The following is a 20,091-nucleotide window of genomic DNA, read 5'->3' as shown; positions in this document are numbered from 1 at the left end:
TTTATTCTTAAAGGACATTTAAGGCCCTCAAATTAAGTTGCAGTGGGTAGCATTAGATAATCTCCAAAACAAGTCCAGCACAAGAACTAGGAGCAAATCTTCCTTAGACTGCTGTATCGCATGGAGCAACAGCTCTTTGAAGGGACACCTTTAGGGTAGTGATGAGCATTTTCTTTATGTGTTTAGTCAAGCCCCCAGTTCCTCTGTTGTGAATGACAAATAACAGGGGTACTGTTTGATGCTGTCTGCGCACTAGACAAAGGATTATTGCCCTGTTTCATATAGGCAAGCAGCTGGCTTATAGCTGCTTTAGTTTGCTGCCAAGCTGTGGAACTTTTGCTTAGGAATAAAACCTTCAGCTCAGTAGTGTTGTGACCATTTGCTGCCTCCCGTTTGTTCCACTTTCCTTTTATTTGAGAAGAAATTGAAATCACAGTTTTGTTTGCTCTGCTCCCAGCCAAGTAATATTATTGATGAAATGACAAATTGATGGCTACTTCTGTAAATTCTACTTTCACTGGAAATTAGTAAGCTATCTTTCTGTACAGAAGTATCTAGTAAAGCATTGTTTAATTTTGATATCAAGTAAAAAATAGAATTAATTTAGTGGATAACCTTGTGTAGTGTGCATCAAGGGTGCATCCAGTAGCTCTACATTTAGTAAAAAGCAATGCAGTCCAAGAAAAAATGATGGGTTAAATTACCTTCTTGTTTGGAACAGGACTTATCAGAGCTCTGGTCCACAGACTGACCACAGCCCATGAGACGTACTGAGAGATCCACAGAGTCAGGCTTACTATTTCAGTTCTGCTCACCTACAGTGTGCTACATGGGAAGTGTGGAGTGTTTGATGGTGGCTAACACCACCAACCATGTACTTCTATTGCAAGGGCTACGAGACACAAAACAATAAATAACTTGACAGAACCTCATGTCACTGGCTGGCTGATGGTAATTGTATATGATTATCAGAAATACCTTTGATAGCTGTCTGATTAGTGTGTTGGCTTTATTTCTTTTCCTCACATCTCTGAAGAAGAGGGATATACAAGTGTGCATGGTGACAGCTGGAGCTACGTTTGAGATCATGCTTTTGTTTGTGTTGTCAGAAGTAGTGTCCATCTCTACGCACCTGGCTGCAACACTGGCAAGTGAGCAGTTGCTGTGCTGTGAAATAACTCGATAAGCTTACCGCAGTCCCTTTACATCCCCTTCTTTGCTCCTGGAAGAGGGTACTGTGGTATCTGTTGCTATGTAAATGGCTTTGAATATCTTTGTGAGTGGGGACTCCTGAAAAATAGCTAGAGGGAAGTATTTGGTGAGGGTAAGGGGCAGTAAAGCTACTGCAGGCTTTGCTAGAAAAAGGTTGATGTGTTTGCAGGCTGGCTGTGCATTCACTGTTCACTCAGCATGTGATCCACTTTCTGTCTGGTTCCTCCTCACAGTACACCAAGTGCCAGGTTAAACTGTTCATCCCAAGCTTACCTGTAAAGCTGGTGTTGTTCACTTGGTGTCCCTGTCTATCCAGAACTGCCCAGGCTTTTCATGCTTCCCTCACATTCTGCACATGTGGGCTTCCCGTTAGTAAATGGATTTAAATGCAGTTCCTGGAAGTGGCTTGGGATGTGAGAACGCAGCTGTTGGGACAGCGGAGCAGGGGATTCCTGCTGTGAGAGCAGTCTGTGCAGTTGGGAGCTTTGGTTGCTGTCCCTGGGGAAACTGCTGAGCGTTGGAAGCCTCCTGCTGTGTTGACAAATGTACCTGTTTGTGTTCCCTGGCTTTGCAACTTAAATCAATTTGTTACCAAGGAAAAAGCTAGCTCAGGTCTTTTCTGTTTGTTGTACTAAATGCCTGAATTACATTAGTTTAACAAAGAGAGTTTCATGTATGCTTCGTTTTGTAGTTGTTTTTTCCTTCTTTTAATGGAAAAATAGCTCTAGAAAAAAAAAAGTATGAACAGTTGTGGTGGGGCCACACCTAAATAGCCCTTCACTCAGGTGGAAGTAAGCAAACAGGGTGAGTGTAGCAAGAAGAATGGAGCCAGAGGAGGTCTCACTGACCTCAGAGGTAGGAAGCCGTAAGCCCTGGGCAGTAACCCATTCATAGCACTGTTCCAAGACGCTTAACTTCAGCCTAGCATGAAAGGGGAACATGCTTTGCTTTACCTTGGCATTTTCTCTTATTTGCAGACCAGGGTGAAAAGTTACATTTCAAGTTAACTCTCTTGGGCAGTTCAATAGTGCAGAGAGAATAGAGATACAATATTCAGTTCTCTTATTTTAAGCTTCCAGGCGCTTTCAGCTCCTGGTGGTTATGTTTTAATCCTGTACTGTGTTCAAATTCTGCTGCAGCACCACTTCCAGAATTTTGGGGTGTTTTTGTAAATAGAAAGTGACTTCAGGCAGAGATGCAGAGAAGCTGCAGGGCAGGGGCCTGAGCCAGAGGTGGAGGTGGTATGGATGAGAGAACAAGGCTGGAGAGAAAAAGCAGAGGCAGACTGAACACTTAGTGTAGCTCAGAAGGGAGGCTAAGGAAGAGGCCCACAGAGAGGTGTATGTAGCAGAACTTCTGTCTTCCCACTTAGTAACTGTACTTGGAGAGGCTCACTGTGAGCTTGCAAAGAGTTAAATTTATTTTATCTAGGCTTGAGGGGAATTGTTATTCAAGAGTTGGAGCAGGAGAAATTGGGTCTAATTCATCCTCCTTTTTATGTTTTCCAGTATATCAGTTTCTGTGGACAAGGGGAGAGGAACTTCAGTCTTTAGGGACTCTTCCTGCAAGCTGATTGGCAGTACTTACGATTGCACCACCAGAAAGCAATAAAATAAATACATAGAGCAACTGTAACAGAAAGCAGATGTCTTGCTTTTGCAATTAAAGAACAGGAGAAGGCAATAACAAAACTAATGGTAAATGGCTGTGCAGTTGGGGCAAAAGGAGAGGTACAACTGGCTTACTTTTAAAATGAATGAACCAGAAAACCCTATAGTGGTTGCAAATTAGAGATACACTAACAGCCACAGTACCTTGCACTCAAAATGGATGTTTGCACAAGCTTAATTCTTCATTAGAAAATGCATTAGAAAAGAATTAGAAAACTCCTCACGCTAAGAGTCCTGCAGGATAAAGCAGATGGCTTTTCTCATTGTTCTCTGATCTGGTTTTCTACTTTGGATGATTCTATAGAATCAATTGTTTCTCTAATACAGCTGAACAAAAAGAGTGTTAAAACTGGGATTTTTTTTTTTTCTTCTTCCTCGTATGTGTGATTTATAACAGGTATTACATGGACAGTTATCTGTGAAATGCAATTTAATATTTTTCTAAGAGCTACACATAAAACTGATATAAATTGCATATCTTTTAGCCTATATTCAGTCTATATCTGAATGTCGCTATGAACCAAAATGGCAATTGGTCACCTTTATAGCAACTTTGTTCATTAACTGTAGTACGTCAAATAGTCTCAGGGTGAGCAAGGGGTGGGCTGTAGGAGGATGTTTTTTTTTTTCTAATAAGCCCTGTCATGTACACATTCATTTAAAAGTTTATTTTGAGCCACTTGCCTTTCTTGTGACTGCGACGTGTCCTCAGCCACCTGACAGTGAAGTGCTGTACTGGTTGGTTTCAGAATGGAAAGAACACTGGAACCAGAACATAGGGAAACAGGAACAAAGCACACTTCTGCTATCTTCCTCCTGTGTAATACTGGTCCTGGTGAAAGCCGTGAGGCTGAGAAAAGAGTTGAGAGTGTGTCTTGTTTCGGTTGTTTGAAAGAATACAAATTGACGTACTTAAAGCATCAGCAGCATAAAGAGCAGAGATAAACTGCATGAATCTTTATTTTAAATTCTGCCCTTTCTCTGTCAGGATTACTATAGCTAAGTAGCTCTAATATTTTGTGCTCTGACGGGGTAATTAAGCTCCTTTTTGCCCTCGGTTAAAAATTGAAGAGGTTGATTTCATCTAAAATATTTAAAGAAAGCAATGAGTGTTCTGACTTTGAAATTTCTGTGAGTGCATGTTAGCACAGGCTGCTGCGGGGGAAGTGCTTAGGGAAAAATTATTCGTCTGGGATTTTGGGCTTGGTTAGGAACTTGCCAGTGCTGCTTTTATATATGTGCGAAGCTCAGAAGTGCTGTATTTTCCTGATTGTGTTTTGGGATGTGAAATATAACTCTTCATAGCGTCCTGATCACTTGCTGCATTTATCAGTAAACTACCTTGCTGTCACTCATTGTACTGTCTAGAATCACACAGGAGGAAATATTGCTTTGTGCAGGATATTGCCAAGGAAGAAATGGAACCAGTTGTAGGAATCTTGAGTCTTCTTGCTAACACTACACAAAGCTCTGAAGCACACAGAGGACAGATGAGAAATTTACATGCTCCCTTAAGTATGTAGCTTAATAACGCAATTGTTAGGAAGTTCTGTCTCTGAGCTTTCTCAGGTTTGACATGCTTTTTGCTAGTGTGTTTGTATAGTGTGATGAAGGTAAAAAGGCAGCTGTGCTCTAGTTCCTTCTCTCCCAACTGTTTAATAATGCATTCACACGTGGACATACACTGGCTTATGGCACATTAACCATCCTTTTGCTGCTTGGTCTGCAGTTGTTATGCTTTTGATTGAAAGCTGCTGCCAAATCACCAAGAATGTCAGCTGAAATAAAAATATGGTATATGAAGAAATGTCTGATAACTCTTCTTGAGCTCATTTCTCTCTGAAGTTGTATCTCACGTTTACATTAGTATTTACCCCAGCATCCTTCAAATGAAATAGTGTTCCGTATAATGCTGTATCCCTAGCAACAAAAAATCATTTGCTTCCATGCAGCCAAGACTAGAAATAAGATATATGCAGCTTGAAACACTTATTGATCAATCCACTTCTGCAAACTGCACATAAACTTTATGAGCAGAACAGCAGTACAAATATTGCTATGTGCTTTAGAAAAGAGAAATTGGAATGCATTTATTTGGTGCTTATGGAGGCAAAACCTATGGCTCAAAAAAATGCTATTATGCAAGTCTTTTGTAATGATGTGATACTCCAGAGAAATGTTTTAATGTTCTCTTGCAAACTATTGTTTGAAAAAAAACAATCAAGATTTTACAAGCTTTGTCCTAGATCCGGTGAACATTTACAGTCAGGCTAAATGGTCTTACTAGATATTTGGGGAGAATTAAAGCTGTCTTTCCTGTAATAATGAGGCAAACTTCAACCTCTTGATTACTCACTGGAATAATTTAATGGGTGTAAATAAAATTTTCCAGTCATAATTGAGAAAATGCATATTATGCCGTTCTTTTCCCATGAGCTTGGGGTGAAGAGATTTTCTTTTTGGTTACAAACAGAATGAGACCCTTGTGGAGACACCTGCAGAAGAATTGCAAGATAAGCAGAGCATGCATCTTGCTTTACCTCTGCTTCTAATAGCAAAAATACAGAGGGATTTTTGCTAAGCTCTTCTTAAAAGCTGCTGAAAAGTTTCTTTCATAATTGTCAAGGAAATCTCAAGTTAGTCCTCGGAAGGAGGTATAAGTCTCCTAGCAAACATCTCTCTTCTCTCAGTGGGGATTACTGAGAGCATTCCTCTGAGCTTCATCTTCCCAGCAGGCTGTCTGTATGAGGGTAGGCATTTCTGGGGAGCAAGTGTGGAGAGTTAGGCCAGCTGCTTTCCTTGCTCTCTATTTTGACTCAACTAATGCAAGTTAAGTGTTTTCCTAAGGAATGAGGTGTTCAAGCAATCAAGCATCTACACAGAGATCTTTTCCTTCTTATATTCTCCCGGTAAGCAGTGGTTTAAAAACTTCCTGAGCCAGCAGCTGTGCCAAAGTCAGTCTTTGATAGCTGTGGATTCTAAATGAATTTATCTAATTTTGCTTCTGAATACCATGATGTGTTCAGTTTCTACAGCATCCTGTGACAGAATTCATGATTCCATCCAGAACATTTTCTTCTCTAATGGTTATTGTCTGTTGTTCCTTTTTCATCAGCTGTTCAAAAAGCAACTGGACATAGATTTCCATTTTGTAGTATGAAGAGGACAGAGCAGCATGTATTTCTTTGAGTCTTCTCTAAGAATTCTCAAGAGAATGTTTCCTGCTTTTTGTTAACAGGCCTGCCAGGAGCTTGACGGTATCGGTATTTTTTAGGTGCTCCAGCTTAGCATAGTGCATTCTCATCTCACTTTACAGTTGAGTGATGAGATCAGTCTGGCTGGAGATCCATGTAGGCTACAAGTTACCATTTGCTACTCATGAAGTAATACCTTATCCTTGTAAGCTTCAACATCTGGTGAATGATAAGGACACTTGACTGGATTACATTTAATACAGCTAGTGGATCTGAGCCAGACTTGCAGCTGATGTGTATGGCTATTAAGTTACATATGTAGGCGCTGACCAAATTCTTTCTAGTTTTCCTTGCTTGCTGTGTTCAGAAGTATTTTCAGCTACACGCAAAACAGTGTTTTGTATCTCTAGAAATAAAAATTCACAATTTCCAAATCCGGTTTTTCTTCTTCCCTCCTATTCCTATTCCTTAGTCCTTGGTGGTTTTGGCTGTCTAAGAAAGGAATATATTACTGCAAAATAGCTGCGTTAGCCTGAAAGGGATTTGGAAACTTGTACAGTTTTATCTCACCAAGTTTCAAATAATCAGTACAGTCAGAAGGATTACCTACTTCTGGCAAACTGTCCAACCATAAAGCATTCTTGGTATATGTAAGATTACCTTTTCTTGCTCATATGGATTGTCACAGAAGGCTGTATTTTCAAATCCATCTCTTGTATGTTATAGACAATTAAGGCTGCTGAAATAGCAGGCTTTCTTGACCAGCAGTTCTGTTTTTTTCATTCAAGAGAGTTTTCCATTTATCATGTGTTTAATATAGCCAAAATGTGACAGTTTCCTCTGAGGAATGCTGGCTTATAGTACTCTTCAAATTTGCAGGCGCAGCTCTTCAAGTCAAAAAGGAGAGTAGCATAGATGTGCTTCTGGGTGAGCTGAGTGTCTTGTATGTACCTTCTTTGTTCAGCATGCAGTGTACATTTGCAGAGTATCTCACAGATGTGAGGGGTATTTAGGAACTTCAGGGTGTTGCAGTGAGCATATTGCCTTTTGAATTAAGCTTTATAGAAATTCTTGGTTGTATGGAAGCTAAAATTGCTACCTAAGTGTATATAAGTAAGCGGGAGTCTTGCTTTGAAGTTGTTGAAATCACTTATGGGAAAGAAGTCGATACTTGTGCTTCCTTCCAATTCTGAACAAAGCAAAACACTTCTGTCCTGTTTTGCAAAAGAAAAAAATCATTGGGATACTTGACTGTTTACGTGGATATTAAGAAAAAATGTGCTATGTGCCAAAGTAAGTCTGTGCACCTCACTGTGCAGAAACCACAAGAAAATAAGAGTTTGATGTTGGAGCAGTATTTTGTTACATGTCCTGAAATTAGAGTGTAGATAATTTTGTTGTTAGCCAGTACATTAGTTTTAAAAACCAAGGATTAAAGTTGGACAGGTGAATGTTTATAGAGATGTGCTCAGACACCCAGAATACATTTGTTTTAAGCATTCTGTATGATTGCTGGTACTGTAACATGCTAAGTATACAGTGGTGGTGTCAGGAGATGGAGTCTGTCATTTCTGCTTGTTTCAGAGATTCTTAATATGGTTTTTGTATGGAAATCCAGTAGTATTGAGAGGGGAATTATGCACTTGAATTATTTGGTGGAATGGAGAACACAAGGACATGACAAAACCCTAAAGGCTATGCCCTTTTCCGTTATAGGACCACAGAATCATAGAATGGCCTGGGTTGAAAAGGACCATAATGGTTTCCCGTTATAGAACCACAGAATCATAGAATGGCCTGGGTTGAAAAGGACCATAATGGTCATCTAGTTTTAACCCCCTGCCCTCTGCCATATGCAGGGCTACCAACCACCGGACCAGGCAGCCCAGAGTCACATCCAGCCTGGCATTGAATGCATCCAGGGATGGGGCATCCACAACCTCCCTGGGCAACCTGTTCCAGTGTGTCACCACCCTCTGTGTGAAAATGGTAATTTGGGAAGACATTCATTTTTAAGTCTCCTTGGTGGAGAAAGGACATTTTTTTTCATGTCATTTAAGTTTCCTGTGTTTGTGGGTAACACTGCTTAAACTGATAGTAAAAGTGTGGTGCGGGCCTTCTTTTAATCCTTTTTTTCATAATGTGTGTCATCTGTAAGAGGTCTGGTGACAGTTGTTCTTGCATATGGTGGATAATGCAATGGGAAAATAATCTGTTACTTGACTGTGAAGTTTGGTTTGGGGGTAATCTGTTGAGTTCGAGAAGCCTTATTTGCAAGATGCTGAGAAAGTGGTGTTGTGTCTACTGTTGTTACATGGAATATCACTGTGCAACATGTAAAGTCCTCCAGTTCTAATGGTTGAGTTGTAAAACAAAGAAAGCACAACTATATTCATATTTTAAAACTCTTAGGAAGCTGCCAGCCCCCAAAGTCCTGATAAAACTGATTATCCAACAGAGAGGATGAGATAATATGTATGTTTAAAAATAAATTAATCTCTACATTTATAGTTCCTATTCTAATATTTCTCTTCCTTTCTTTTTCCCTTTAGTTCCTTGGCATAGCATTTCTTGGGATTGGATTGTGGGCATGGAATGAAAAGGTAAGTTGAATATAGCATCAAACAAACATTTTTTCTTTCTGATGAAATATTGGAACAGCAGTATGCTGCACATTTAGTGTCCACACAGTTTCTCCTGAAACAAAATCAAGCTTCTCTGTCAAAAAAATAAAACACAACCTTGGCTGGGCTCACCTAGGGGAAGATCCGAGGCATTTTTCCCAAGAATGCTTTGGCAAGAAATCATGGCTGACACTTGCACATAAAATAACCATTTAAATCCACGCACGCTCAAACAGCAGCACAGATAATAGAATGCTCTACTGAAGGCGGTGCTGGCAATGTGTCTCTGTTGCACGTGTCCCTAGGAATGAGAGGTAGCCTACATGTCTCAGAAGAGAACTTCCTGAAAGTGAGCCTTCTTGGCTTTGTTGCCTGCACGTAGCGTATTTGTTGCTGCTTCTCTTAATGAAAACCAAATGAAGCCTGAGGCAAAGAAAATAATTTTTATTTATTTATTTATTTTCTTATGCTGAATATAACATTGTGTGCTGGAAATCTTTCTGTTTTGAGACTGTAAATTGAACTGGAAAATGGGAAAAATGGAATGGAAAGGTGGAGAGAAAGAATTGGTTGTGAATCCAAGCCTGATTTTTAGTTTGCTCACTGCGGAAGTAAGGAAGAAGATAAAGTATCAAAGCATAACGTACAAAACAAGTCAGTATGTATTGGGTTACCAAAATACAACTGCTACAATTAATGCCAAAGTTTCTTTATTTGTTTAAAAAATGAAGTAAAAAGAACAGCGCACCAACAACAAACTAAATCCAATCCTGGTTGATAACAGTGGTGCTATGATATATCATTAACTGATGTTTTTCTTTTTTGATGGAAAACACTAAGCTAGCTTCAAACTAATATTTACTTCAGGCATAATAACTGGCACTTGCAGTAGAAAAAAAAACAAAACAACCCACCACACTGGAAACATTGGAGTTTTGCTTCTTAGATTCAGGACAAATTCTCCTGATTTGGAAGTGAGTTATTGACTTGAATTCTAATTGCTCTGTGCAAATGAACTCTCAGTGCTAGTAGTAGAGTGTTAACTATCTCACACCACATACATGTTTGTACACAGAAGTTTGTATTTGATTGTGTTATACACATATGTTTACCTGCCATATGATGCTCATGTTGGAAAGCTTGAATAGGTTTGGGAAGTGGTGCTGTCATTCAGCAGAGATGTACAGATGTGTTTAACTGAATTATCTGAGCATACTCAGAGCTTATGATGCCTGCATCTAAGCAACAGAGAAGAAATATATTTCAGAGTAGCTTACCAGAAAAGTTCTTAACATTTTTTTGTATCATTTCTGTGATAATACAAATTATTCCTGTTTAGAATAAATGAGCAGGTAAAGGGAAAAAGAGCTATAGTCTAGTTTATGAAGTCTGAAATACTTCCCCTGCAGCCAGAGGTTGTTCTAACAAAAAGATGGTTTGGTTTTTGATCTTGTCTATATGTGAAACCACCCCCACCTCCAAGGAAGAATGCTTTTGATTCATGATAGCAAATAATTAGGAACCAAGGTTCATGTTTTTACTCAGGGTCTGTGTATCTATTATCACGTCATTTTAAGCATTTCCTAGGGACAGGAAATGGCCAGAAACTGCAGTCAGGATGAAGTGCCAGGTAATCGTAGTGCCCATGCAACTGGAGGGGTGGATCAGCTATATCCGCTAGGGAATTGTTCTTGCTGCAGCTTGGGAGCTGTAGGTGACAGACAAGCAGTTGAAGCCAAACACTTGGAAGATCTGTAACTTGATTTAAAAACACTTCTCTAGCTAGTCTGCTTCTTGTGTAAGGCTGATGTGAGTATCTCTTTGTCATCATGGTCTGTTGTAATGTTACACTGTAAGACAGGGAAGCAGCTCTGCAGAATAGGACTTGTATACTGCAGGTTGACCAGAAGCCAGCTGCATGCCACTGCTGCAAAGGCAGCTCTAGCTAATGGTGTTCTGGACTGCATTGGGCAAAGGGTTGCCAGCAGGTCGAGAGAGGGGATCCTTTGCTCAGCACTGGTGAAGCCTCACCTTGAGTGTTGGGTTCAGTTCTGGGCCCCTCAGTAGGGGAGAGATGTGAACATAGTGGTAGGAGTCCAGCAAAGGGTCATGACGATAAGGAACCTTTCCTAAAAGGGAAGGTTGAGTGAGCCGGGCCTATTCAGACTTGAGAAGGCTCAGGTGGGGGTGAAATCTGTCTCCCAACAGGTGTTGCTGGGAGGGTGCAAAGAGGATGGAGCCAGGCTCTTGTCAGTGGTGCTCTATACCAGGATCTCAAAACCTCTTTAACCCTTTTTTGGTTTGAACATTCTGTTATACTGTGAAGACTGCTGCTGTCCCAATGAACTAAATCTTTGACATTATTGTACTTAGCAGTACTATTGTGTAATACGTAAGCATAAATTTATCAAGTTTTTGCCAGATTAGGTCTTCAGACGGAGTTCTGTACTGTGAGTTGATGTAGTAGTGGGGAGGATTTAGATTTATTTCTATATTTAATAATTTGGTTTTACATCTGGCTCTGTTCTGTGAGGGAGTGAGGCTTGGAATCAAGAGACGACTCAATACAAGTTAGCAGCAAGATTCAAAGTTTACTACGACAGCTCATTGATAATATACATGACAGGCAATACGTGTCAATCTACAGTTGGCCAAACGGTTGTTTGCGTCACCTATCGCCATGACAATGCGCACTTTGCTTGCGCCTACTATCATGAGTGCTGAGTTCTTCTTTCTCATGGGAACTTTCTCAAAGTTGTTAGTTTGTTCATTTAAGTTGCTAGTTTGTTCATTTATAATATCACCACGTCCTTGAAGTCCTTGATGTGTCCGTTCTCTTTCAACCACCCGTCCACAGTTCTGTGTCCTGGTTTTTGACTTGTATGTAGTTCTGCTGTGTCACAGCAAAATAGTGTACAAGGCCACGTTAAAAATGCAGGATGTAATGAAGTAATCCACATTTTACAGGAAGTCTTTTTGCTGCTAGGTGAGACTGTGATGGATTAGTTGATTTAGTGGCTGTTTTTTTTTTTTTTTTCCTAGATTGGTTTGAATTCTCTTTAGACTTTAAAATAAAGAAAAAAAAAAAAGTAAAGAAAAAAACACACATACAGTCTCATGACCTTCCTTTGCAGGGAGGCAAAAGAGCTCATTTGTCAAACAGGCAGTAGAATTGGCTTGACAGCCAGCCAGCCAGGCCTGAACAAAAACTAGGCAATTAGCATTCTGAATCGTGGGCTCAGAAAGAGAACTGGAGGTGGGGGCAATAAACTTGAGGCATGAATAAAGCTGTCTATACCATAGATGTGCTGTATAGCTCACAATCTCTCAGTGTTTTCGGGCACACTAGACTTGGTCTGGTATCATTCAAGAAAAAAAACTTCATCCACTGAGCAGCTGACACCCCCTCCTTCGTCCTCCCCCCAGCTTGTTAGCATATAAAGAGGCTGTACCAAGTCCAAGCAACTTACACTGTGTTTGCTCAGCAGCAGGGAAAAAAATATGCGGTCATTATATTTCACTAACTTTTTAAACCACTTCAAGCAATTTTTTTCTGTTGTCTTTTACAAGCAAATTAATCCTGTACAAAATGTCTACTTCCCTCCTTGGTTGTGAATATTAAATAATGTGGTCTTAAGGCTCATTGACAGTGTTCATGGTATGATGCCAGTAGGTACTTAGGAAAACAAACTTTGTGGTTCTCTTACTACCTGCAGGAGATTTACATGCAAATACAGTGAGAATGTGTGATGAATTGCTTTTATGTCCTCTGAGGCTTTTGGGGACTGTAGAGTGGGAACTTTTAGAGGGAAAGTACTGAGGTTTTGGAATCTGCCTTAAGAAGGAGGCTGTAAAAGCAGAGATTCTAAAATGGAAATGGGAAAAAAAATGTTTAGATCTATGCAAAATTTATTGATTAGCCTTAGTTCATTACAAGGTTGACTGAAATGAAGTGGGATAAGTGGAAGAGGCTGATTTCACGACTAAATTTAGCTTCAAAGGTTTTCTCGTAAGTCAGCTCAGAAGCCAACTTACAGAGTTTGGAATACCAATATGGTACATATATGTGCCTGCACAGTGCTGTTGGTGAATAGGCGCTCTTGGTCTGGATCTCAAGTTTTAAACTTTACTTTTTCATGGCAATTAGAAAAATAATACATTCTTAAATCACTCCCATGTGATTTCTAAGTCCTGCAGACAGGCTTGTAGAAAGGTAATACTTAGGCTGCAGGGAAGAAATATTTCTGAAGGTCTTGTATTGCTGAACCTTTTTTCTGACTGCTTGCTTTCTTCTTCACCCTGTTTGTTTTTCTGTGTTTCTGCAGCAGATAAATTTAGTGGTTTTTTTGCATCTGAAATACTTTTGTGCATTTCTTCTTGAGTTCTCCCATCCTACTTGCGTTGATTTCTTCTTTTTATGGCTCACTGGGGTATTTTTTATAATGGGGACTGCTGAGTGTGCTACTGTTTTCTTCAGGCTTATTCTAGAGTGATTGCATGGACTGAATGCCTCCTAGTGTCTGGAGCACAAGTTGTATGTTACAGAGGAATGTCTTCATTTGTCGGTAATCTAGTTTGTATGGTCTAAGTTTGTTAATATGAAGTAAAGCATAGCTTATGGGGAGTCCCTTTAAATGAACTGAAATGCTAATATAAATATGCATCAAATATCAAAGGTTGGAGCTGGAGTTAGAGATCTGGCTTTGGAAAGTGGTATAGGTGGTCCTAGTAATCTCTGTAATAGGATGGAGAAAGCAACGAGAGTGCGACCGTAATCCTTGTGGAACCAAGTGTTGCGTTCTTCATCTTTTTTGATGAGATAAAAGCAAGCAACTGCAGCTGTAATACCGGGAGAGATCTTATCAAATAACTGTCTTCAAGATTGGTATTTTTGCTTTGCCTTGAGCTGTGCATGAGATCCAGCTTGTAGGGTGCACAGCTATGGCCATGTGAAAAAAGCAACGGGTCAACAGAGGACTGGTCACTAGACTCAGGCCTCTCTCTTAAAATGGTTTGGTCTTCTCTTGTACAAGAAGGAGTCACCTTCTTGTACAAGAGAAAGGGCATCAGGAGCTTCTGATGGGCTTGGTGAACTGGTATTTTTACCGGGGCAGAATGCACTGCCAGTGCCTCTCCACCACTCCTTCGTTGGAGAAAGGAGCAGGTCCTGCTGTTTCATTTGACTTTTCTCCCAAGTGTGGGGTGGGTTGTGAGTATGATGTCAGTCTTTCCAGTTGTAAGCCTGTGTCATTCTGTCCCACTGACCAAAATCAGATATGCTTCACAAATAAAAGCAACTTTTTCATTACTTCACCATTATTGATTGTACTTCATTTATGGATGATGATTTTGCTCCTTTATAACTGCTAACAAATAGTGACTCACAGGGGATAAAAAGACTAAGAACCTCAACATTCAAATGTACATCAGGCAGTTGAGGGTGGAGGAACAGAGCAAGCAGATGAGCTGGAGCTCATCCAGAGAGCACGTCCTGCTGGTCTCCTTGTGGGACTACAGTAGAGCCCTGGATTTGTGCCACTGGTACAAGAAAAGTATTAGCATGTGTGGCTCTGCACAGTGTGCTTACGGCCAAGTAAAGATTAGGTTTATATCTAAACTAACAAAGAAGTGCTGTGTGTGTAGCCCAGAAATTACTGTACTTTTGATGTGTGAGTATAGGTTTTTTGGTTTTTTTTTGTTTTTTTTTTATAAAAATGCTTTTCTTCCTGCTAGATGCCAGAATATTTATGTGTTTTGTGGTGGAGATTGGACTTCTACAGTAGTGCTGCTGAGAAAAAATCCTTTTTGTTTGTAGAGAGCCCAACTTTAAAAGATTTACAGGTGCTGTGTTTAGGCTTTTCATCCTTGGAAAGGATGAGCTGGCGAACAATCGCCATATATTCCGTGCATGACTGGTAGCCCTGAGAATTTAGAGTGTCACTGGAGCAAGCAGTGTTATCTCATGAGATTCCTCTTCCTCTGCTCAGTCACCTCTGTACATGTTTCCTTCTGCTTTTGGCTGAAGATGGGATGAAAACAGAATTGGCAACTGTGAGACCTGTGTACTTATCCCAGAGCGCTACCTCTGTGGAAGTCTAGATGTAAGCACGCAGCATTGTCTGTTTGTCATTCCTCTTGCTAGCAATTGTTTTATTGCCAAAGCCACTCTGAAAACTGCATATCCTGAGGTATCTCCAGAATACTAATAACTTCAGATTCATGTGCAGACAGCACACAACACAAATCAGAATTACACAGTGTGCTTTGTGCTGTATTACTTGGAGTCTATCCAGGCTCAGTTTATGATTGCCATATGTGGACTAGCAAAAGATGCACATAAAGGTGCTCTCTAAGGGTAGCAAACAATGGTAGATAAAGCCTGTATTGTTTTACTTCAGTAAACATCATATCACAGCTGAACTGAGCAATCAGAACCTGAAGGTTAAAAGCAATTAGGGGTAGCTTTTGCTTAAGGCAGAACTTATTCTCAATTTGCAATGGAGGAAAATGTAGAAAAGGACTTCCAAACTTGGTTGGAAGTCATTACAACAGATCTTTTCCTTGGGTAGAACTTGTGTTTCCTGACTTGTGTACATCGCAAACAATGCCTTTTTCAGAGGTTTGTGTGTTAGATTTTGCTGCTTATTGTTTGTTACTTTTAGCCAGAAAGTTGTATCTTTTTTTTTTTTTTTAACAGCTCATGTAATCAAGAAACAGTGGTGGAAAAATTATGTACAGATTGATTTAAGTATTAACTTCTGTTAAGTGTTCAAGTCAGTCTGACTTGTACCATCTCATCACTGGTTACTTAGGAAAAGGGGCATACTAACTGGTCTGCTTTGACAGCAATACTGGGTCTGAGCAGCATTGTGTTATATTACACATCACATTTGTTCTTGCCTTTGTAATGAATGACAGTGTCTAGTACTGTATGTACTGTAGGAGGAAAGCAGTGAATGTATTTTTTTCATCCCTCTGTCAGGGGGTATTGCATTCTCTAGCAGGAGGAAAATCTAGTCTGAGATTGTTAACTCGTGTTCTTGTTTATTGTTTGTAAGTTAGAATTAGGTTGTGGGGTTTTTTGGGGGATTTTTTTTTTCTTATAGTATTCTGGCTTCTTCCAAGGCTCCTTGCTGTGTGCTCTGCAGAAATTCAGTCACCTGTTTTATCCAGTCTGTCATTCAGAAATAAAAAGTGTTATGGACTGTCTTCATTTCCAATTTACTCAGTGTCAGTTTTGTTTTGGGAAATTATGGAAGTGATTGCAGACTGATGTGCTGTATGAGAGGTACCGGGTGTGTGACTGTGTGTTATGGGTGGTTCAAAGTAAGTATTCAAAAACAAAATCAAGGATCCAATGCTACAATTACGAAGAGTTATCTGTTAACAGTGTTACTAACAAGGTTTGGACATGATGCTATGATAACATTGCTTAAAACTATTGCTGTTCTGGGAGCAAAAGAAGCAAAGTAGATGTGAACAGGAACAAGTAAAATGATGAAAAATTTGAGAAGAAATCTGCAGGTGAGAAGCAGTAGAGAAGATATGTATTGTTGCTTTTCAAGCCATAGCCGACTCAGGAGTTAGTAGGGAAAGCAGTAGTCCAAAACACAGTCTGCGTTCAGGCTTCTTTGGAGGAACACATGAAGAAACGTCCACTGCAGCAGTGTGTTTTGTGTTGGCCTGTGACACAAGGGAGCTAAAGGGAGGAACAGTGATGCTTCAGCTTTTTTGCTGCCAGAAGGCTTTGTGAGATTGTAACTGTTTTTCTGCAAACTCACTGGAATAAGGAAGACTTTGTATTTGCTCCTTGGTATGGCCCATGTTTTCAACATAAGCCAAACTGGCTAAAATGTGTTCAGATCAATAAAACAGGTTCTCAGGACTCCTGACATGACAACCCAAGCTCTGTACCTAAGGGACTGCTGGCATTGTAAGTGGGCTGTGCTGACTGTTGTATCTAAAATACAGCATGTGTAGTTTACCATGTGATAAATGTAACCTAAGTTAGTGCATACCATCTCCTCAGGCACATCTTTAGATGGCCTTCTGTCCTACTAAGAAACTTAACAGCTATTTCAGTGTTTCATTTTGTTAACCAATTAGACAGTAGCCATATTTTCCTTACATAGTGAGGTTTTGGCATGTATGTGACTGAAGTTTTAATCAGCGTGATATCTAAATTGTCAAAATATAACATAAAATTTGTTGCCAAGCACTACAATTTACTGAGAAGCCCAGTTCTAATTTCTGTCAGCTCATGAAAATACTGAGGCTAAATTTAAGAGTTTTTTCTTGCTACTGACCACTTTTTCTATTATAACATTTGTAAGTTTGTGCTTATATGAACAACATATATGATACCCAAAGCCCATCTCCCCATGGGTAATAAAATGGACATAAATTTTATTCAAATGTCTAAATCTGACTTTTTGCAGAGAACTCTAGAAGAGTGGTTTTTTTGTTCTTCCCTTGCATTGATTCAGAAATACTGAACATAATCACCTCTTTTGTCTCTCTGTTTAATGCGAAGATTTTGTTTTCTTGTTGTACTCAAGAGCATTTGTTTGCTTTAAATCTCTACCTTTTTAAAAAGAAAAATGCAGGCTGAATGTTTACAACAGAAAGTTTGACCACATGTTTTATCTCTCGGTGTTTTTTCTTTCCCAGGGTGTGCTGTCCAACATCTCTTCCATCACTGACCTGGGTGGTTTTGATCCAGTCTGGCTCTTCCTAGTGGTGGGAGGAGTTATGTTCATTTTGGGATTTGCAGGATGCATTGGAGCTTTGAGAGAAAATACCCTTCTTCTCAAATTTGTAAGTAACATCTGTGACATTCAGTGGTTGCATGGTGAAAGTCATGTTTGGTATTCCTGCTTAACCATGTAAAGATATTAAAAGGCCTTTTGGGGAGCAGAAGGTGTTACTGATGTGAGAGTACTGTTCTCTGAATCTCTTTTGATTAGCTTTATAGATCTTAATCTTTGCTGTTTACTGTTCCTGCTTTGTTTTTTTTTAATGTTTAGAGCTGTTGATGGTAAGAATCATAACATGGAACTACTGCTTTTCATGCGGGTATAGCCTAACATTTTGCCTTCCTGTCACTAAGAGCCTGAATTGAACTTAGAGTCAATAACCAGCTGCCTGTGAATTACGAGAAATGTATAATAAATCACTGAATGTGAACCATGTGATTTTAGCTGACCAAGTTTCCCTCATGGTACAGAAGAGATAGGACTGCTAGGAAGGCATTGCTTGCTGATAAGACTTGGCTCTGTACTGTATAGCTAATGTGAAAAGACCTCATTGCCATATGTAAACTTAAGATTCAGAATAAAATGAAGATAATTTCCTCTTCTGTCACACCTTCCATAGTTGAGTTTAGCGAGGATAGTGTTTGTCTGCATAACTGTGAACTGATAGTATATACTCAAAAAGGTTTCCAGTGAAAAATAAGCCTTCAGGTCGCATATTTGGCTCCCACTTGATGCACTGTATTGCAGGAGGAGGTTGATGATTACTGAGCCGTTTATGAAGCAGCTTGAGATAGCTCTAGTTTGCTCTCTTCTTACTTTTATTAAACAAACAAATAAATAAATAAATAAGAAAAGAAAAGCTATTGTAAATTTTAGTGGTTTTTTTCTCTTCTTTCTTTGTCTCATCTTCTCTGAAGCGTACCCATCTGTTGTACCAGAAATAGCTTCCTATACAGCAGCTGACGGAGGAATTAAAAATGCATCTGAGCAAACACAGAGAGCATATTAAAATGAGACTTAAAGGCACAGTTGCAAAAGGGATGGGATTCCAGTATATGAGGACCTCTGCATGTTTTAAAACACCGTAGAGACTCAGTAGAGATGCTTAAAAAAAAGTGGCAGATCGTTACTAATGCCTTTGGCATCCATTGCATTTGCATTAATCATCACAGCCTCATTTGGTTTTAATGTGGATATGAGTCATTCCATAGACGTTCCTCTCTGACTCAGTCATTAATTAATTTCTGTTGTTAGCAATTTTTGCTTTACCCACTTAGGCAAAGTTTTACCAATGAAGATCTCTAAAGAGAAGGTCACTTAAACAGCATTTAATTTGTTCTATTTGTTGTTCAGTGCCTTTGAAAATGGGAGTGCCTACACAGGAATTTTATATGAGTTTTCAAAGAGCCTGGCAGGTGGCCATCTCTGTTGAAATTTAGAGTAAACAATATTGGGCTTCTTTGGAAATTCCAGTGAAATGTCCTGCTCTAGATGCCAATGCTTGTGTTCATTGGCATTTTTATTATTTGCTAGAATAAAATTAAGAGAATTGTACTACAGATCTATTGGGAAAAAAAGATGTATTTTTAATTTAGTTACAAAACTATGACACATGAATATGTTGTTTGTTCTGAAAGAGACACGGCTTTACCATCAGATATAATTGTGAGCCTTGAAAAATAAATTTTTGGATGATAAAATAATCTTAGTGTTTTCCTTTTTCTTCATAGTTTTCTGTGTTTCTTGGAATTATTTTCTTCTTGGAACTCACTGCTGGGGTTCTAGCATTTGTTTTCAAAGACTGGATCAAGGACCAGCTGTATTTCTTTATAAACAACAACATCAGAGCATACCGAGATGACATTGATTTGCAAAACCTCATAGACTTTACGCAGGAATATGTGAGTAGGACTATGTTTATTTTTTTAATGCTTGCTTTAATGAAGTACCTTCTCTGTTTGTTACTTTCTGTTTGGTTTCTTCAAGGACTAACAAAAATATTCTAGAATGTAATTCTTGTCATATTTACAGAACTTCTGCAAACACACAGTACCTGTGAATAGTGTCTTATTTCTTGTTGTATTATTTAGCAAAGCAATTACAGTGGAGAGTTGGGATGATTTATTCATGAAGGCTTTTAAAGATAAGTATGTCAAATTGACTAGTTACAGTAAGACTTTTGTGTTCAGATTGTTGGAGCATATTTGTATATGTCTATAAAGATACTTTAGGGGGGATTGTTTTCAAAATATTTTCTTGTAGGAACTTATCACTCTGTTTAAAAAACAAAAAAACCAAAACAAAACACCATAAAACCCCCACAGTTTTCTAAGTTTGATGGAAACTTATTCAGTTATGAATTGAATGTTAGTGATATTTTAGCAACATTAGAGGTGTTACACTACTCTGCTGAGTGACAGATGTGGGGGCTTGTTGAGACTGCAGTGTTCTATCTCAAGAAGCCTTAATGTATTTAGCCTAGCCTAATGAAATGGACAATTCCAAAGGTCCTCAGAAGAAATCTTTAAAAGACACTCCAGCAGCACCTGAAGGGGAAGGAAGAGTGAAGCCAGATGCACATGCTTGTATAGGTTCAGATTTGCCAGTATGTGAAGGATTTGAGCACTGGATTTCA

At 39.3% G+C, this 20,091-nt stretch overlaps 1 protein-coding gene across 1 annotated transcript in view; it reads left to right on the top strand.

The window, feature by feature from the left end:
- TSPAN5 (tetraspanin 5) overlaps positions 1-20,091 on the top strand; it is a 76,335-nt gene that overhangs the window by 45,073 nt on the left and 11,171 nt on the right. Inside the window, exons 2-4 of the mRNA XM_015862134.2 lie at positions 8,629-8,679; positions 17,371-17,517; positions 19,187-19,357. Of these exons, the coding sequence (XP_015717620.1) occupies positions 8,629-8,679; positions 17,371-17,517; positions 19,187-19,357 (369 nt within the window). The remainder of the gene's footprint in view (positions 1-8,628; positions 8,680-17,370; positions 17,518-19,186; positions 19,358-20,091) is intronic.

This window comes from Coturnix japonica, chromosome 4, assembly GCF_001577835.2.
Source record: "Coturnix japonica isolate 7356 chromosome 4, Coturnix japonica 2.1, whole genome shotgun sequence".
NCBI classification, from domain to species: Eukaryota; Metazoa; Chordata; class Aves; order Galliformes; family Phasianidae; genus Coturnix; species Coturnix japonica.
This window is presented reverse-complemented; position numbering and strand designations above follow the sequence as displayed.